Source organism: Fulmarus glacialis, unplaced genomic scaffold, assembly GCF_000690835.1.
Source record: "Fulmarus glacialis isolate BGI_N327 unplaced genomic scaffold, ASM69083v1 scaffold26806, whole genome shotgun sequence".
NCBI lineage: Eukaryota > Metazoa > Chordata > Aves > Procellariiformes > Procellariidae > Fulmarus > Fulmarus glacialis.
The window spans coordinates 35842-56283 of NW_009216824.1; the positions used below are offsets into that span (position 1 = coordinate 35842).

General features: G+C 48.5%; 2 protein-coding genes across 2 annotated transcripts in view; one reads left to right on the forward strand and one right to left on the reverse strand.

The window, feature by feature from the left end:
- The window catches only part of LOC104077999 (SEC14-like protein 5), a 33333-nt gene extending 30469 nt beyond the window's left edge, over nt 1-2864 (forward strand). Inside the window, exons 13-15 of the mRNA XM_009579444.1 lie at nt 660-905; nt 1318-1496; nt 2666-2864. Of these exons, the coding sequence (XP_009577739.1) occupies nt 660-905; nt 1318-1496; nt 2666-2771 (531 nt within the window). The 3' untranslated portion in view covers nt 2772-2864. The remainder of the gene's footprint in view (nt 1-659; nt 906-1317; nt 1497-2665) is intronic.
- Nucleotides 2865-9939: 7075 nt separating this feature from the next.
- On the reverse strand, nt 9940-20317 carry LOC104078000 (N-acetylglucosamine-1-phosphodiester alpha-N-acetylglucosaminidase-like; the record flags this gene model as incomplete). Its single annotated transcript, XM_009579445.1, is given in 10 exon segments — nt 9940-9980; nt 10406-10537; nt 11686-11814; nt 12145-12192; nt 13328-13536; nt 14391-14519; nt 14850-14958; nt 15522-15661; nt 19834-19956; nt 19958-20317. Coding segments are annotated over 10 exon segments (1420 nt in total), but the record flags the coding sequence as incomplete, so codon positions are not given.
- Between the last annotated feature and the right edge of the window lie 125 nt (nt 20318-20442).

The window sequence follows — 20442 nt, forward strand, 5'->3', positions numbered from 1 at the left end:
TTTCTTGGGAAGGCTAACACTAGCTAGAAGTGTGGAAATAAAGAACTGCAATTTGAGAAACAGTTTCACTTGTCTCTACTGTGGGCTGATCTTCTGGAACTCCTTCCTGGGAAGATAAAGCTCCCTCAGTTTCCCTTCTGATAGTACAGCTTCCATTTTCAGTGGCATAGCTAGGACAGTAGTGGTGGTGATACAAGAAGGTATGTACTGGGAACATCCTGACGGGGGTCATCAGAAAAGAGAATGTCCAAAGAAGGAGCACTTGAATGTCAAAACAGCCTACCAGTTTCGCTGGTGATAAGTTACTCTGGTTTGGCCTGCTTAGGCTCCTGAAAAAGCAGCAGTGCCTTTTGGAGTTCATAGCCACTCGGAACGTGCTCTTTGCTATGTCCTGAATGCTTTGCTTCAGTTCCACTGAGGTTTTCCTAGAACTAGCAAATGATTTACAAGCAAGAGAGATGGGGTAAAAATGCCTGAGCAGATCTACTGGGGCAGAAAAGTGGCAATGGAAATCAGTCTACATCCTCCTTAGGAATCAAGACCAATAGCTTAACTGAAGGGTTATAGAGAAAAGCGTGTTTGCAGAGTGGGGAGAAAGATGCTGGCTGCCATCTGAAGACCTGACTCTTTACAATGTACTTGTTCTGTTCCCTTCTTAGATAGTTGTGGAGATATTGGAAGGGGAATCCGTCATCACCTGGGACTTTGACATCCTGAAGGGAGATGTGGTGTTCAGCCTCTTTCACTCCAAACGAGCTCCTGAAACAAGTCATAAAGAAGCCACATTACCAAGTACCTCTGCTGCTGGGGACAATATGCAGCTAATTGATAAGACATGGGTCCTTGGGGTGGATTACAGCCGTATGGAATCTCCACTGGTTTGCCGGGAAGGAGAGAGCATCCAGGTCAGATGTGTTTGGGTCCTGGCATGAATCTTACAGTCCTAGGAAACTCCGAAATGGTCTGGTGGTGGGGAGGGGAAGGAATTGATAGCATGGGGAGTCATGTATTGCTTGGAAATAGTTGCTGTGGTCATCATTCTCTGGATTCCCTGAGAAAGTGGCTGCTATTGCAGTCCTAATTTAGACTGAGCCATTGGAAAGAGATTCCATAGTCCATGATGATAAGCTAATTGAAAATAACCATCTATTTTTTGAATAGCATTACAGGGGTGTGTGGCTCAGGCATGTAAAATAAGTGAATGATGTATGCTCCCCAAAGTAGTCAGCTCAATAATTTCTTTTGACTTTGCCAAGTCATTCATCTATTTCTTAAGACGCCTGGCAGTCACTTGATGGCACTTTCTTTCTCTTCCAGGGATCTCATGTGACTCGCTGGCCTGGCTTTTACATTCTCCAGTGGAAAATGCATGGTCCTCTCCCCTGTTCTGGCACTAGCCTCCCTCGGGTGGATGATGTTCTTGCCTCTCTGCAAGTTTCCAGTCACAAGTGCAAGCTTATATACTACTATGAGGTGCTTGCATCCAAGGACTTCAGGTAGGAGATTTACTGGGGGGATTTACTATACAACTTGCAATAGAGAAGCCAAATGAGAGGACTAAGGGCAAGTTAAACATCCAGATACCAATGACCTCCACAGGGTGTGCGTTTCATTGATGATAAGTTAGATGGACAAAGACTTGGTGGCATTTTGCACCAATAATCTCCTTCAGTGCTGTAGGTAATAAGGGACCCCTTGGCTGTATGTCCACCTGCAGAATTTGTGCTTCAGTTCTTGCTTTACAGCTACCTGAAGAGGGGGAGGTTTTTGACTGAGGAGTTTTTTGATCTTAGATGGGAACATTTTGACAAATTACTTTGGGAGTAACTTAACAAATATCAGCTGGGCTATTTCATACATATTTCGTTTGGCTCTTGAGAAGGATGTCAGTTGTGACTTGGAGAATGCTTTCTGAATAGGTGAATACATCAACCTTGGCAGGATTTGTCTAGCCTCCTTTAATGCAAAAAGCACTTTTCAAATCACCCAGTAATTTGAATCCTTTGCAAGTACTTGAGCCTTCACTAGGAGCTGGAGGAAGTGTTAGATAGACCATACCTGCAGATGGGCAGGTGGTGACCTTGAGAATGTGACTGGCCAGATCCTGTGGAGTCAGAGCTGCAGCAAATTCCTCACTCTGATCATTCAAACCTGTTCCTTGTTGCTCTACCTGCATAAAATGTGTCAGGAACAGTAGGCAGTCACAGCTACGGTGAACCCAGTCTGGCAGAAGGAGCTGAAGACCATGGCTGGACATGCTGAAGCTGGGACTCTCCTGCTTAGCAGGCTGGAGCTCTTGGGTTAACAGTGGCAGCTGCATTCACTGAGCTATGCTGCATTTGGAGTGCTCTTTAGTTTTCCTTTCTGCTCAGCGGCTGTGAATGCAGCCCCACAGGGGCTCCAGCTGTGTCCCACTCCCAGAATAACTGCAAGAGACAAGGTATAATATCTGTAGCTAAGAAAAAAGATATCTATGACAATTTAATTTTTCATCATGACACAAAGGAAGCCTGAGATTCTTAGAGACAAACTTGAAAAAGATGGGACAAAAAATAAAATACTTCTGCAAGTGTTATAGAATGCAAGTTGATCTCCTGTCAGATGTATAGAGTTAGCCATTAATAGCTGCCTTCCTAACAAATACATCTGTTTTGTCCCATCCCAGGGGATCCATGTCAAGCCTGGAATCTTGCAACAGCGGCTTTTCCCAGCTGAGTGGAGCCACGACATCTTCCAGCCAGTCCCAGAGCAGCTCCCATCTTTCTAGATAGCAGGGCCAAGGCTACAGCGGCAAGGAAAAATCGCTCGGGGCTTCCTGGCCGCCCCAGAGCTGCTCTGTGCACCAAACCAAAGAGCCTACAGGGACTGAGCCTTGAGGCAGTCGTTCGTGTGACCACAGGTAGCAGCCATTTGGACACAGAGAGGCTTCTGGGAGCTATTGTAAACATAAAAACTTAGAATTCAAATGGCAGATTTAGAAATTTTATATCAGATGCCTACTTCTCAGTAGTCTTTTTCACAAATTGTGGTTTTGGATGAATGTCAGTTTGCATGGATCTGTACATTACTCAACTTTAAAGGGCTCTTTCCAATCAGTCCTTTTCCTACGCGTGGTAGAGGAGACTGATGTTGCCTTATCTGTTTGATCTCTAGGACTAGATTATTCACGTGTAGCAAAACTAATCTAGTTTTCTGGGTACCCAGGGTACCAATTACACATCAGAAAGTAAAGTGGGCATTTCAGGTGCAGGGACTTGAAGCAAACTAAATACCTTAATACAGACAGGACGTTTCAGAAATCAGTTCCAGGTCAAACCTAAAACCTCTTCTGAGCTGACAGGATGCTATTAGGAAATATGTTGGATTTTTTTAACCCACTGAGACACAAAAGTCAAAATGGTTTTCTAGAAAGTACAGGCAGAGAACCTGCCTCCAGTAAGCAGTATCTTTCTTAAAGATAAACTATTTTTCCTTTTTCCTCAGGTTTACAAGCAATAATGAGTAGATCTGACCCATCTCATCAAAGTGGATGGGAACTGAATCAAATTATAAAGGGCTAAGAAAAGCAATATTTTATTTCCTGAAGGCACAAAATTTTATGGCAGTATTATAGATTTTGCTTCTTTAAAACATGAGCTAACTTGAAGAGAAAACTTAAAAAAGCATGTATGTATTTAAGCACTTACTGAGATATATTTATTCAAATACTAGCTTATTTTTAATTTTAACTTATTTATAACCTCAAAAATGACTATTTATTAAATCCAGTCACCTTTTTAATGGGATGAACTTCATTTTAGAAAGGAATAACTAATCCCAAGAAATGTTTCTACTTCAGTTCTAATCTTTTGTGATCACTGGATGTTCTTGCATAAAGGGCTGTATCGCACAGAGCACTGGGGTAAGGGCTGTGTGCCACCTTTTCCTGCAAGGCAAGGTTGGAGTCCAATGCTTTTTGGACTCGAGGGACGTTTTTTAGGATTAAGAAGCAAGGATTGAGTTCAGGAGTTGTAAAAAGAGAGTGCATCTTTGTGACACACCAAAAATACCATGTGTGTCCATAATCTCCACTGATTATTCCAGAGAGCAGATGTGTAGCAAAGGTGCTAGTGATCTATTGATCAGGTTGGGCAGCAAAGTTACATGTGTTCTTGTCTGGGTGGCAACAAAGCGAGAATAGGCACCAAATACTCCGTTGCCCTTAGGCAGCATTTGCAGCTAGCAGACACGCAGGGCTTGATGTGGACAGATGTCTGCTTTCGGCTCCAGCTGTGCTGTGTGAAGACTCTTCCCCACCAGCTGGAGGCTACCTCTGCGCAGATCTGCCTGCAGAAGGATCGTGAGGGTACTGCCCCCACAACTGTTCAGGTTATCCCAGCCGAGTGGCTCCTGTCACGTAATATAGCGAATGTGGTCGAAAATGAATGAGTTTCCAGTTCCCCAGCTGGGGAGCAGCATGAACAGTTCTGGGTTCGGGGTGGGGGCAGGCACAGGTGGTGCTGGAAGCGTGGTGTCCTCCTCCAGCAATTCATGTAGGCATGGCCATGATTCTTGTAAAGACTTGGGGTTTCTTTCCCTCTCACCAAGTTTTTATTAAGGTCGATGGAATTTGTGCAACTAAGAACAACATATGTGTAAACTAGTTCCTTCTAACCCTGCTTTTTTAATTACTGGTTTTGAAGCACCGGGCACTGACAAAGAAGAAGAGAGACCCAATATTTGGGAACAATGGGAGATGAAGAACTTGATGTGCTTATATAAGTTGCTTGGTTTTTTTTTTTTAAAGTACTGGAGTCAAAGAAATTTCTCTCCCATCTTGCATCACTCACTGTGAGAGCAGAACAGGTAACTTAGTTATGCAGGCCTCGGGGAAAGTTCTGATTTCAGAGAGTTCCCCACTTGTTCTGTGGACTTTACCATTTCTCCCAGATGAATAAAACTTCTGTCTCAGGCATTTTAGTGTAACTGGAGTCTTATAGAGAGGGGAAAAGCAATACCTTTGCTCTGAAAAAATCAAGAGTTCTGGAATTAAAAGTGCATGTGTGTATATCCCTAATGTAGAATCCTTTAGCCATAATTAATTCTGATGCTAGAAGCAGAATTTCAGACTGACTCCCAAAGCATCACGAGCAAACCCAGCCTCGTCCTCCCCATGCCGTTTCAGGATTTCAGCTTCCTGAGGCTTGATTCTTACGGGGTTGGTCACATCCCATGGTGGTAACATTCCTGTTTGCTCTGGTTAAGAATCTCTTCCATTGCACTGGATTTTATATTTTTTATTTTAAAATGTGGCATATGCTGTTCTCCTTCCACCAGTAAAAGTTTTGGGTGTTTAACTCTTGTCAGTGAGGCGTCTGTAACTTGGCACTCCCTGGCAGGTCTCTGAATGAGCCTGGGAGTGGTGAAGGGCTGGTCCTTCGGAGCGCTCCCTCCTGCTGCTCCAGGGATGTCACACCGTGGCTTTTCCTCTTGCTCCTCGCTGGTACCGCACCTCTGCCCCACAAGAGGTTGCTGCACACATCTGTTTGGGAAGCAGCTTGTGATCTCTCCCTTCTCAATTTTAAGCAAAATTGCCTGGGTTTTTCCACCTACCAATTTACTTAGCTATCAATTTAAATAATCCAATATGGATTTTTTTTTTCCCCCTTTTTTCCTGAAGGTTAATGTAACAGGAGAAAGGGGACAACAGCCTGGATGTTGTGGCTGATGCTGTGCTGTGCTTTTTAAATCCGACTTTGTGAACTGCAGATACAAAAGAAGCAGAATTCTTCTAAAACACCTTTTTCCCCCTAAAATGACTATCAGTGTGGTTTAGGAAATAAAACATGCTGTTTTCTTCACAGCAACCTCTTGTGAGTTGAGACTGGGAGGAGTTTTGGGTTCTGGCTCCCTGGGAGCTACTCATCTCTCAAATCTTGTAAGCCAGAATCTTGAAAAATGGACTCCAGTTTTAGGTGCTGAGCTAGAGATGCAGCAAGGCCCTCCCTGCTCCCTGGCAGTCTCCCGGCAGCTGCTCTTCAGTGAAGTCGGTGAGCTCGGCTGTGTTCAGGTAACTAGCTGGGTACTTAAAAAATAGCTCCTCAGTAAATTGGGGCTTTCCCCCGTTTCAAGTATTCCGTATGCAAAACATGATACCTACCTCAAAGAGCTGTTGCCATGTTTAATGTGTGATATGAGGTCTCAAGAGAAAGGACGCTGTGCTGTAGGTACAAAGTGTTGTGCCGTTGTTTACAATTAAATATGGCCATATGTGAAACCTTTATTCTCAGCAATTTCTACAGGTTTGCCCCATCCCACCATTTACTGGCTGCTGTCCCAGTAGGACTGGGAAAGGCAAACATGGAGCACGTCACCAGTGGGCACATGTTGACGATGGATGTCAGACTAGACTTGGGGCAAAGCTGGAATGCAGTAACTGAGTCATTTTGGCTAAACACTTTGCTGTCTTTCAGGTTTGAAAGGGGCTTTTTTTAACTGCTGTGGACAGAGCAGCTTAGCCTTGGGGGGGGACCGAGGGAGACTCTAGCCCAGGAAAGTGCGAAAGCAGCAGTGCTGGCTGCTTCACCGCTCCCGTGTGCCAAGGGTTAAGCTGTAAACCGGCACTCTAACGCACTTACACTGTTGGCGGGGAGGCACCGAGAGCACGTCCTGGTTGTTTCTCGGCTTCCTGTACTTGCTGTTGGGGGAAGAGCGATTCTGATTGTCATTACGTGAGGGAATTCGGAGCGACTGCAGCCGCTTCGGCTGTGCAGATCTGTTTGCGGAGCTTCAGTCACAGCCTTGTTCACTTCAGTCTTATGGCTGGCCTGTTTGGTTGTATCAATTCCCTTTCCGTAACAGGAAAAAAACAACTTTTAATAAGAATTTATAATCCAAATTTGGTTTATTCATCAAAAGCTTTTGAGGATGCCATAATCCAGTCATCTTAAATGTGTAACACTGCAACTCAGAATTCCTGGTAGGAAGTGGTGAGCCCAACTGTCCACTCAGCTCAGGTGTGAAGCTGCTATGTTGACGCAGCGGCTAAGGCCAGCCATACTAGTCGGAGGAATCCCTTCTTTCATTTTACTAGCTCACACTTCTTTAATATCTGAAATGTTTACCCTGTGAGCCAAACAATGCAAGAAACAGAGCTATTAGACTCTTAAGGACTAAAATTGACAAGCATTTGTCAAAGATTCCTGCATGCTATTAGCTTTAATATTCTTCCAACATGTTTGTGGTGATTCTTATACCTGATTATTTATCTCTTGGAAGGCTAAATTGGAATCATGTGACATGCATTGGCTTTTAATGACATCAACATCCACTTCCAAACTATTAGTTACATATATAAGTTAAATGGGCATTAATTTTTTTTTAGCAAGCACTTACTTTCTCTCCCTTGCAGCTGTCTTTGGTTTTATATACTGAAGTCCTGATTTTTCTCAGCCAAAAGAACCCAAACATTCTTTAAGAGCACACTAGCAAAATGCAGAGTGCTTTGTAACATGTTACTTGACAACAAATGTACTTAGTTACAGTATTTGTAGGTTCTGGTAGGAGCTGTACATTTCTGTATGTGGGAAATAAAAAAGTGTCTTTAAAGAACATGTCTGATTGTTTGATGCAACTGTTCAAATTGTGGTAAACTCTGAAAATTTAAGCATGTGTGCTGCTCTCTTTACCCACAGAAATGGAGGTAAGACTTGCTTGTATTCACTTATTCCTACTTTTTAACTAAAAAGTTCTTTAATTTTCTCCTTTAGAACCAGCATTTTTTGTTTATTTTCATACCACAGAGTAGGCTTGTACACATCATCCTCCAATGTAGTTGGTTATTTAAAATAAAAAGGGCCCACTGGGTTTGAATGGCCAACAGATTAACTGGGAAAGGGTCGCATCTTCCTTCTGCAACTGAGTATTAAGAATTTGAGTTTCAGGCAGTTAATACTAATAGACTTTATTCAAGTTTCAAATAGTCTTCTGTAAATAATAGAAAAATAGAATCTTCCATTTACAGGTTGATTTGATGCCAACAGTGGCACAAAAATTACATATCCTTTAGTTGGATAGATAAAAACAGAGTACATAAAAATGTTAATATTCAGGCTCAGACAGGCTTTACACCCCCCTTTGCAACATTACAGTAGCACATTAAAGGCTAGTTTTCCCTCCCATGGAAGCAAACTCAAATATGTTGGTTTTGGTTTTTTTTTTTAAAATGCATTGTGCAAGGATGTATTCTAGTATTCCCTCTGGCGAGGGAAGGGCAGTTCTAGCAGCAGCGAGCAAGGGCCGCTGCAGGGACTGTCCTGCTGGGAGGACGGCACAGGCTGATCAGGCTGGGGTGGGGCGAGCCCAGCCCCATGGCTTGGTTGTGTCACGCTGAGCGTGCCGGGCTGCTGCTGTCTCACCCCCTCCCCAGGTGGGAGAGCTCCAGGCTGTGGTACCTTGGTGACAGGGCACCTCAGTGGCAGCCGGCAGAGCACACCGGCTTCTGGGAGGCATGGGAGAAGGCAAGAATGAAATTTTTGACCTGAGGAGGTGCTTTATGTTGCTGAACTGCAAGAACCTACCACAAATGCAGTGCTCATCAAGCACCTGTTAGACTACTCCTAGGACTAAGGATTCAGTAAGAAAACACTCTGGCCCTGCAGTCAGTGCAGGCCAGGTGAAGAAAGTCAGGTGCAAGACAGGCCCAACCCTGTGTGTCAGCCTTAGAGCCTACCACTGTGCCCAGAAGAAGCAATGTTGTGGTTTCATTGTGTGCTGCACTTTTTCACCATTTTAAAATGGTCTGCCTACCAGGGAAGGGCAGACAGTTACAGACTTACAGCATCCTTAAGCCAACTTCCTTAAGCCTAGCTTTATGCTACAGGCAATTTATCTTGCATCTTAAAAATACTTACCACTGCTCAGGTGAGAAGGGACCTTTCTGAAGTGCCTATGGCTTACATTCCTCACCTGTTTCCCTCAAGCACTGGAAGTAACCAGCCCATTTCCTCTCCTGCTGCAGGAGTGGAATTCCCTTATCCACCTGTGTGTGTGGACACTGGCCCCAAGGCTTGTTCCCTGCATCCTCCTATGGCCATCTTGTTTGCTCCAGCCGGAGCAGCAGAGGAAGGGAGGGAAGGTAGCCATGTTCTCAGCAGGGCCAGGCCAGAAAGAAGGGAGTTTCTTGGACTGAGGTCTCTTGCTGCTGGTCTTGGTCAGTCAGCAGTTTTCCACCGTCGGTCTGAACAGCCTCTGGAACAGTCCGTGCTGAGTGGTGCAGTACAAGTGCAGAGTAAAATACCTCATCTCTTCTCATCTGGGACTCTAAAGGAGTGTCTGACTTTGGTCCTGAGCATCTTCTGTCTCGCAGGCAGCAGATGTGGAGGTATGACTGGCTTCCCCATTCGTTTTCCTCAGGGGGTGGTAGAGATAGTCACCACTCTCACGGTGCCTCTCTGACCTGAGGAAAAGGCCTACGTTTCCCATGGCACTAATCACGAGAAGCAGAGCCAAGACAGAGGTCATGGAGATCCAGGTTTTTCTGTCAGAGGGAAGAAAAAAAAAAAAAAATCTATGTAAGCAATCTCTTGACCTGCTTTCACATATTCCCAGTGTGCAAATGACTTCTCAAGGTTTGCGCTCCCTTCTCTGTCATCATAACCTTGTGGTTCTGCTCTCAGGCAGGTGAGAACATGCTCTGTGAAAGTCTTTGAAGGGCTGCTCTGGCAGCTGGAGCAAATGGGTGTTTTTAGCTTTCTGCTCAGCTAACAAGCGACCAGCTGTGCCTGCACAGCTGTGCTCTGGTGTTGGAACTGTCCTTGTCTGTTTGTTGCACATACAGTTGTCAGTGGGAGAGGAAAGGTGGCTCTTGTTTAACTGTAAGCTGCAGAGCGCTAGGCTCGGAGCACCAACTGCCGGTGATGGGGGCTTCAGCTCAGCACTTGGCTTACAATTAGGTTTCTATCACTCTGCCTTCCATATCCTCATCTTTCCCATCATGAGAGCTGCAGGTGATATAATGAAGTCAGAACACAGATGCTTTGGGCAATGAAGCAGCAGGTCTGACACACTGCCCTGGCACCCGGGAGTGGTGTGAACAACTCCATCTCGCAGTGAGCAACTGACGGCATGGACTTGGTGTGCATGTATACACGTATAGGATGAGTATTACACACTTACTCTGACAGAGAGAACTTTTCTTTGCTCCTTTTCTTATTTTGGGAAGCCAAACACTGCCCAGCTGGAAAACAAAGAACAGAGGGAAGAAAGGCAGCGTTGGAAGGAAGGTGTAAAATTCCACTGAAAAAGAGCAAGCTTAGGTAAGATGGCAGCCAGCCAGAGCTGATAACTGAACAAAAAGAACATTATGCACCAAAGCTGCTCTTCCAACTTCTTTTCTTTAAAAGACAACCGCTGTAACCAGAGGTACCTTTGTTTAACTGCTCCTGTATTGCCAATTCATAGGTGATGTTGCAGCTGCCTGTCTCCCGGTGGCAGGGACACATGTGTTCACAAGCACACGGTTTCTGGCAGTTTGGCCCATACCAGCCCATGGGACACTCTAGGGAATTGATTACAAAGAAGTCTGTCATCGTCAAAGCTCCACATGCTCTGAAACCACCCAGTCTGTCACTGCAGCTCCCCCCAGCTCAACTGAGCCTGTTTCCCCAAATGCACCAGCTCCGTGCCAGGAAGGATGGGCACACTCAGAGCTTTAGGAGAGGCTCAAGCCTCACCTACGTCTGACTGAGGTGTTCGTGTCGCTTCTGTCACAACAGCAGTCTCTGGCCTGTGGCTTCCCATGTGTTTTTCTCCCTGCCACGTCTGAGCTACAGCCCTGCTGTTTGGCTCAGAAGCGAAGGCGGACGGGGGCATCAGCAGCCAGTTCCTAAAGGGAAGCAAGTACTCGTCTTTGAGTACAAGCATCCAGTGGGCTCTTCGGCTGTGCTGAGCAGGTTTCCTGCAGCCTGACAAAGCTGTTCTGCCTGCCCACCCTGCTTCCTCCAGCAGCCTGAAAGCACCAAACGGTGAGTTAACTGCTGTTATTTTGTTTACTTCAAGGAGAAGATCTTGTAAAATAGGGATTGGGCTGGCTGAGCATTCCTAGGCTGGGAACAAAGCATCGTTAGCGTAACCATGCATGCAAAAAGTTTACACCCACGCTGTAATTAACTTGTCCTGTCACCAGAGCAGGCTGTTCAGTCAGATACACAGGGGGCCTCAAGCACTCCAGAAAAGCTGGAGTGGTTACACAATCAAAAACATCGCTCACTCTTTTAGCACTAGCACCTGCGCAGCCAGAGCTGGAAGGCTGTAAGCCAGAATGGTCCTTTGGAGTGTTTCACAGCCACTGACTTGGATCTCCTGAACCCTGGGCTACAGGCAGGGCCTGGCACAACTCCCTCAAGCGAAGGATATTCAAGTGTTCACGTTCTACACTCACGAGCTTGGGAAAGCAACACAGTTCTTTGGGGCAGAGACTAAACAGGCATCCACAGTTTTCTAATGATGAAGAAAACTCCTCTCTGCTCCCTCCTTTTCCTTTTAGCCGATTTGGGTAGGGCAGGCAAGCCCCTAAGAGCTGGCAGCTGGTAGGTTACACCCCAGCTGTGAAGTTCAGGTCTGAGCCTGCTTTGCCTAGGAGAGGGGGCTCGGATGCGACACAAAAGCCTCTGCCCAGCCCAGGCTGTTACTCGGAGCAGCCCTTACCTTGCTCACAGCTGGTGCCATAGTACCCAGCGGGGCAGGAACAGGCTCCGTGCACGGGGTCACACGAGCCACTGTTCTGGCACTGGCATTTCTGGGTGCAAGCATCCCCATAGAAACCGCTAGCACAAGCTACAGGAAACAAGCAGAGATCTCATCAGGGCCCTCGTCACAAAGGCAGCAAGCCCACCCCATGCTTAACCCACGGAGCAGTCACTGGCACAGGGTGTTGATGGCTGCTCAGAGAACAGAAGCTGAGTCTGTGCCTTTGCACCAAGCCCATCTTAAGATGCTCAGGCTGCAATTAAACTCACACTGACAAAAAGAAAGGCACACTGAAGCCTTTCCCTTCCCTGCTCCCTCTTGGGGAGCCACCCACCGCTGCAGGCAGCCAGCTGTTAGGAAGTGGTTCACACTATCCTCTCGCTGGCTATGAAGGAGTGGAGTGGAAGTCAGCATTACCTTCACTGCAGTTGCTGCCAATCCAGCCAGCATCACACAGGCATCCAGCTGTGCAAACACACACAAACAGGCATTAATAACAACAGAGAAAGACTTAGAAATAGCAGGAACTCAAAATTAGGAGCCTCTGCTTCTTGGGGTGTTCTCTTAACTTCCCCTGCCTCTGCCAAGGAACCCACAGAAGAGGAATCCTGAACTCACGCACAGGTTAGGTTCAAATACCCACCCACTACAGCTGCCAAACACAGCAGAACCTCCTGCTGATTGGATTTCGAGAGATTAACTCTGGGTCAACTATTACCAACACCTGTAGCCACTGAGCTCTGCCCAGTCACTTCACTGGTGCAAACTTGGCTGCGAGTTCAATCACAGAGGTAGCAAAGAAACAGGAAAACAGGATTGAGCAGGCACAGAAGAGCAGGAGCTGAGGGGTATATATTATGCAGTCCCTAGATTCAAAACAACTTTACGGAAGAGTTGCAATTTCTCACTTGTAAAAATCATGAAGCAGGAGAGTCAAGAAGGAACAATAAGGGGAGGGGGCAGAACTCAGCTGCTTTGTCATACAGTGTAATACACTGCCCTTCCCGTCAGCAGATTTACAAACCAACCAGGAGCACAACCCCCGGGGGCAGAAAGGGAAACTCAGACATGGAGTATGAAGTCAAGTCCTATTACAGGTCCAGTTTCCAGATCTGAGTCCCAGCCCCCTGCCGCTCTCTCCTAAAGCCAATGTGTTCTGACCACCTCTACTGCTGCTTCAGATGCTGGAGGGAAGGGGCAGAGCAGCCCCATATACCCAGAAGGTAAGACAAGGGCTGAGGCACACAGCACCAGCTGGCTTCCCGAGCCAGGGCATGGGCTGGCCAGACAATCAGCACCTGCGGCCCTAAAAGGCTGGGCTCCCGCGGCTGGGAAGCCTCTCCAAAGACTGCTGCTCTCCGCAGCGAAGGAAGCGGCTACTGCTGGTGCCCTTCATGCGAGCTACGCTCCTTCACACCAGGGTGGGACCAGCCAGGACTGCACCCAGTGATGTGCTGAGGCCCCACCGTGGTGCCTCGAGCGCAGGTAAGCGATATTCCCCGTGTATATACTGCCCAGGTCCGTGCTTCCCTTCGAGCTACCCACAGGCACCCACTGGCGTCTCCGTGTTAGAGGCCTTCTCCGCACCGCAGCGACTCACAGTCCGTGCAGACGCCATGCAGGCTGCAGTTGGAAGGGCCGCAGTCCAAGACGTCACAGGCTGGGCCTCTCCAGAAGTCCCCAGAGCAGTGGCACTCCCCTTGCACGCAGTCCCCGTGACCGCTGCAGTCTGCAGGCTCGCAGGCAGGCTCGTGGATACACACGATGGTCGAGATGCTCCGAGGGCAGCGCCACATGTTGTCAAAGGAGCTGGGGACAGAAGACGGGTCCCATAAGGCGTGCAAGCACTGTGCTGCTCCCAGCCCTACATGAAACCAGTTGATACAATCCACAAACTTTCATTCTGATTCACATTGGCAAACAAGAACATTAATAATGACAAAATATAAACATAAAACTAGATTTGAGTCAATGTTTTAACTACCTGTTGGATAGGAGTCATTTCAAACACAGAATTACAGAAAGCAGCATGCAAGCAAAGTCTCCCTTTAAGCAGTCCTAGCTTCCCTAACTTAGGCGTTCAAAATGCCTTTTCCTGAATATTATTTGCTTTGATATAAGTTACGTCATTACAGTTATAGCAACGCTTGGCTTTCAACTGTCAGACTGCAAATTGAATTTTAAATCCCTTCATGTTTACAGTCAGAAATGACAAAAAAGCTAAATTTAAAGTAAAATATTCTTTAGGTTCCCTCACGTGAGGCAGGGCAGGGTCTCCAAGTCAGTGTTTCTCTTCCATAATAATAAGCTGTTGACAGACTTCTGCTAATTCCTCTGAATGTGCAGCTCTGAATCTCCTAGTCTAAAAGCTGTTTCCTTATGTGATTCCCACATCAGGCCACTCAGTCATGTCGAACAGCTTTGCTGCATGTCTGAAAACAGCTAAACTTTAATCCCGGATGACTAAGTGGAAAAAATATGTAGTCACTAAATCGCTTTACATTTTAGAATCACTCTCTCCCACAAAACCTGTCACTTGCCTTTACACTGTGATCTCCCAGCAATGCAGGCTGACTCCCTTGCAGAGCAGAGGGGTAGGACTGAGCTCTGCACGCTAACGGGAGCTGCGTGGTTACTCATGGGCATGAGCAGCCAGCACCTACCAGTGCTCAGACGGGTAGCTTGCGAGGGTCCCATTTAAGACCAGCGTTGCGGACCCTCCACCATCTAGGTTGATAGCATTGATGATTCCCTGCTGCTTCAGAAATTCAGCCATTTCCCAGAGGTTGACCCTGCAAAAGCAAACAGTTGTTCATTGCTCATTCATGCTATTTGACTTCAATGAAACTGCTATACTAGAAGCTTGGTCCCTCTCCTCAGTGGAAGGGGGGAAGCTCTCCCATCCCAGGTACGTTGACTCACTGCCTGGAAGCTGCATTAGCCTTTTCTGGCTCTGGCAGAAAGACACCAAACAGCCGTGTCTTCAACTGACCTCTTGAGCTCTGCAAGCCTCTGCCTTAAAACATATTACTGGCAGCTGCAGAGTCCCTCCAGTTCCAGTGACAGAATTTAAAGACCTATCTTGCGCCTGCCCCAAGACCTTACCGCAGCCCTGGCCTTACCCTCTGGATTCTGTCTGTCCATCCACATGAACCAGGACCAGCTGCCCCTGACTGTCGTGTCCGACCGCAGTCCTGGCTGATACCACATTGATGAACTTGTCAAAGGTTCCTGTGCAGGAGAGGGAATAATTCAGGCACCAGCTGGGTGACAGAACTGGCTGTTTAGACACATCTGTCTGCAAAACGGCTCCCAGCAAGGAGCTCACCTAAACTGAAACACAATGAGAACAGAGCCCAGGTTCCTCTTGTTCATCCAAGCCCATCTAGGAATAGCATTTCCAGAAGCACTCTTGTTAAGTTTTTGTCTGGCACAGGGACAAAGAAGGGGATTCACAAGCCCTCAGTTTTAAACTCCTGTAAGAGGCATCTGCTTTGAGTTTCTCAGGACAAGTATTAATGCCAATCATTCCACCACTATTTATGGTCCTCAGCAAATTCTGTTCAATGACCCTGAACAGGCAAGTGCAGCCTCATCTTGCAGGCAGCCTATTTCTTGTACTGCAGTTGCCGCAGACTCAGGGTAAAGTAGCACAGTAGAAGAAATTTGGACCGCTTAAGTGAGTAGCAAACTGAAACTAGACAACATAGTTTCCACTGCTACCCCCTCCTTCCAGTAGCCCCATCAGAAGGACAATCTGTACCCAGGCTGAAGCTAGGCTTTACAATATTTACCTGTGGTTTGAGTTTCACCACACTCAGCCATTTGACTCTGACTGACGTACACTTCTCCATCTCTTAGGAGCCAAACTACCCCACTCACAAGCTGCACAAAAGGGTTTGCTTGATCCAAGACATCTTCCTCAGACAGGTAACTAGGAAAGAGAGAGCAGGGGGGGTTACCCACAGTCACAGCAGCGTCCTGTAAGAGCCTCTTCTGCTGCCAGCAGGCTCCAGAAGCGGGGAGAAGGGGTGAAGGTGGCTGAATGAAGGCTAGCTACATCCAAAACTAAAGGCCAAGCAGTGCGAAACATCACTTTAGCAGCCAGAGTGGACCCTGTTCTCCGCTATTCTGCACAAAACCACTGTTAATGATGGTCCCAGGCCGCTGTGCATGAAACAACTCCTGCCAACAGCGTGGCCAGCGGACCTGAGCCAGGATAATAAGGGTAGAAAGCATCTGGCAGAACATGAGGGCAGAGCCACTGCCAAATACTTAGGGATCTGTGGAAGCAGCTGTAACATTTTGCTGACTGTCAGCTTCCATTCTGCAAAACAGCCAAACAGCTTTTGAGAGGGTTTTCAGCAACAGCATCCAGTCTGCCCATAGCTGCACTGAGGGGAAGACACTGCTGGACGCTACATACTCCCCTCGTCTGGGAAAGAGCTTCCTCTACTCTTCCAGACAGCAAAACCTTTCACTGAACAGTCAGACAGTAAAAGGACTGTTCAGCTACCACTTCCACAATCAGGCGTTGTGTGTCGCTGTGGGGTGTTTCCCAAGGGATACTCTTCTCTCAAGAATTAGGGTGCTGAGTAACACCCGCCTCATCAGAACCTGATGCTGGGTGATGTTTGCAACTGACAGAAGAGGACAGCAGCAAGGGTTGGGGCTGAACAGCTGTGCTTTCACTGTAAACTCTGCCTGTGGTTTTTTGTTTAAAACTGATTGTTCTACCTGCTCCAGACATGTCTAGGAGCTGGATGCTCAACTTTTAGTTTTTTAGTATCCGTGACTGCAGCCAAACAAAGCTTCACACTTTGTAGAAAAGTGGAATTGAAAATACGTGAATGGAAAACAGGCAAAAAGAAATCCTTTTACCCATGGGAAGGGAACACAAAGACAAAATGAACACAGCTGAAAATGGATCAAATTGCGCAACATGGACTTGAGCATGGACTAATCAACTGTCAGCTTTTAAAGCCTGCAATTATGCATCGCCAGTCTAGGTGGTAGAGGCAGCTTCTTCGCTAGGTGGGGGGTAACAATGTGCCCTGGTGCACCGTCCCGCTGATCATGATATAGTGTGAAAGGATCAAGTGCAAATTACTTTCCCCACTGCCCTGACAGACCAAATTATTTACACCAAAACTATTTCTAGTGTCATGTTTTGGAAGCTGCAAAGACACCAAGCAGACAACAGCTCACACAGCGCCATGACTCCATTTAACTGGGAAATCCTGCCAGAGCAGGAGAGAAGCAGGGCAGAGCTGAGACTAAGGACTCAACAGTGACCTTGCAGTTGCTCTTGGACCCCTCGGCAGAAGCCCCCTCACTAAATTGGACACGTCACCAACTCCACCAGCCTGTCCACCATGTAAATTAAGGCCGTGGTTCTCAGGGCTGTCAGAGAACGGCTGCACACTAAATCCCCGGCTTGGTCCAGGCAGTTTGGCTTTGCAGGGATCCTGGTTGAGGTCTGAGGGCACGTGGGAGTGGGCTATCAGAAGGGTGGAGAATGCAGCCAACAGATGCAGCAGCTTCCAGACTGCTTCTCAATCTTCTGAGACCATCAGAAGGACCTCAGGGAACCCTTCTAAGGACCTTTAGGGTGCCTGCTGCTGCTGGGGAAGGGTAGCTACCAGGGGCCTTTACTTCCAGCGAGCAACAACAGTCTCTCTGTCAGCTATTCCTCACCGAAGGGTGCTTTGAGCTTTTGCCTCCCGCTGATTAGTGGGGAGTGTCACACACCCTTTCACCTGGTGCCAGGAAGAGGCCTATATAACCGCCAGGCTGAGACCACAGCTCCCAGCAGCCATGAGATGCTGCAGCTCGTGCAGGGGGGAGCTGGAGACTCTGCAGAGGGCAGGGGCTGTGGTGACACACCACAGGGCACAGCTTCCAGCACTGACTTCTACAACTACCCCCAGCACAGCAGAGACCTCGATTCAGCCTGAGCTGTGGAGGGAGAAGGCAGCGCTCGGGCTGCGGGGATACCTGGTGCCTTTTGCTGAAGCTGGTGCCAGGGGAAAGTGCCCTAGTGTGTGCTGACTGAGGAGCTATGCTGCTGAGACAAGGAGCTACAGGAGGAGCTCTGCACGCTGCACAGCAGCAGGGATGATGAAAAAGAGATGGACAGATCTTCCCTAATAGCCTGCAGAAACAAAACCCTGAACCCCACAATGCCCAAAAGAAGCACCCAGGATCTGCTCACTGGGGTGGCAAATCCTGTCATGATGAAGGCTGGAAGTCTGTGAGCTCTGGGACCAGGAGGGAGCTCTTCCTCCACCCAGGTTCAGTGCCCTGGCAGCAGGCAAGGGGCTGGGAGCTCTGTGAAACGATGCGCCTGTGCCAGGTGAGCCTGAACCCTGCAGCAGCACCAGAGGAGGAGGATGAGTGATAGGGGGAAGCTCCCTGCTGCGGGGGACAGAGCCCCCACCCGCTAACCTGCCTAGGGAGGTGCGCTGGGGGCTCAGATCTAGGATGGTGTGGGGAGACTGCTGAGGCTTCTCCAGCCCCCAGACTATTACCCCCTGCTGCTCTTCCACACGGGCACCAACAGCACTGCTGGGGAAACCAGGAGTGCACCAAGAGCGACTGTGTGGCTCGGGGGGTGATAGCCAAGGGTGGCCCAGGTGCTCCTCTCCTCAATCCTGCTGGTGAGGTGGAAGGGCTTGAGAAGCAGTGGATGGGTCAATATGCAGTAGCACAGCTGGTGCTGACAACAGGAATTTGGCTTTTACAAGGATAGAACCCTCTCTGAGGAATAAGCACCTGACCAAGTGAGGCAAAAGTAACTTCTGTAAATAGGCGATCTGTTGAGGAGAGCTTTAGACCAGGAATGACACAGGAGGAAGATGATCACCCACAGTCAGGTGAGGAAGAGGTAGACCAGGCTGGCAAGCGAAGGTTGCAGGGTGATGTGGGCATAAGAACTTGAAACAACAAAGTATAAACAAAAGGGGATCTCCACCATAGGCGCACAAATAAGGAAATGGTGAGAGGACTTATGGGGAAGCTCTCGCCCTCTTCCTGGAAAATTAGAGTGGGTGCCTGTGTGAAGCTGTGCAATAACGCAAGCAGTATAGGCACAAACAAGAGGAATCAGAGGTCTGTGCAGCTGCAGGGCTACAACCTCACTGGGATCATGCAGACATGGCAGGATAGTGCATGTGACTGGAGTGCTGCAATGGATGGATACAGGGAATGTGGTGGGAGAAGTGGGGAGCAGCTGCCCTTCACGTGAGAGAGCAGCAGGACGCCTGGAGCTCTGCCTAGGCACTGACCACAAGCTAGCTTACGGGCTAGGATTGGAGCTCTGGCAGATCAACGTGGGTGACATCATGGTGGGTGTCTGCCACAGATGGCCTGGTCGGAAAATAGCGGATAAGACCTTCTTCAGAAAACTGGAAAAAGCCTCATGTTCACAGGCCCTGGTGCTTATGGGGGACTTTAACCATATGCTGAAAGAGCAACACAGTGGAGCACAGGCAATCCAGGAGATGCCTGGATTTCTACTTAACAGTAAGTAACTTAACATAAGACAAACTTTTTTACTGTAAAGGGTGGTCAATCACAGGAACGCGTTTGCCCAGAAGGGTTGTGGAGTCTCCATCCTTGGAGATGTTCAAAACCTGACTGGACATGGCCCTGAGCAACCTGCTCCAGCTGACCCTGCGCTGAGCAGGGTGTTGGACAAGGCACCTCCAGAGGTCCCTTCCAACCCCAGCATTTCTGTGCTGTAGGCAGAGCAGTTATGTAGCCCGCTCTGCCTCTCCTCTGTGGGGAGGACAGAGACCTCTTGCCCTTCCACCATAATCAAGTGTACCTGCTGCATTTTGAGAGAGGAGGCGCAGGAACCTAAGCAGCTAGAGATCATCAGAGTAATTTATCCAGCTTCTCTTCATCCTAGGAAAAAAAGCCAATGGCCAGAGATAGCTCAATGGGGTACAGGTAGGATAGCCCTAATTTAAGTGTTCAAAGCATCCTCATGCCGTAACTGGGAGAGGCCAAGGAGGCAGTGCCTGGGCAGTGCTTCCTGCCTCAGTGATTCCTACGGTCTTCAGGGAGGAGAGAGCGCTCTCCAAACATCCCCCAAGCTCTTACCCGAACACCATGGTGCCATCCTTCCGGATGCCAAACTGAGCATTTTGCAGGCCTCCAGAGTTTTTCACCAGCTTTCCATCGCTCACGACATTCCCAAAGCACTCTCCGGTTCCCATGTCAAAGTCCGCCGTCCTGGTCCCCCAGACACTTCCCGAGCTTTGCGGTCTCTTCCACGGGGGCTCTGCGGTGAGCCTGGCAGCCTCCCGTGCCGCCCGGCTCTAGCACAGAGAAGGTCCTCAGGGGGTTCCTCACGAAAGTGAAGTGGCCATAGACCACCTTGCGGTTCTCGCCCCCTGGGGGGATGTAAGAAACAAACGTTCTGGTCGTAGCCACTGGGCCGCCCGTCCTGTTGTCGCTGGGCCAAGCTTCGTGTGTTCTGTTGCCGTACTTGACGGGCTGGCAGTCCCTGACGTGCCTGTGGTGGTGCCGAGGGCCGTGCCGGGAGGGGAAATAGGGCTGCAGCAGAGGGTCGCTGGGGGGGCTCCTGCAATGAGAAGATCTGGCTGCCCCAGGGCTGCCCTGGCAGAGCGCGTCTGCAGCCCTGCGCGGTGGGACGAGAGCTGCTCGGCGGGGGTGGCGGGCGGGGAAGGCCTCACGACATCCCCTACC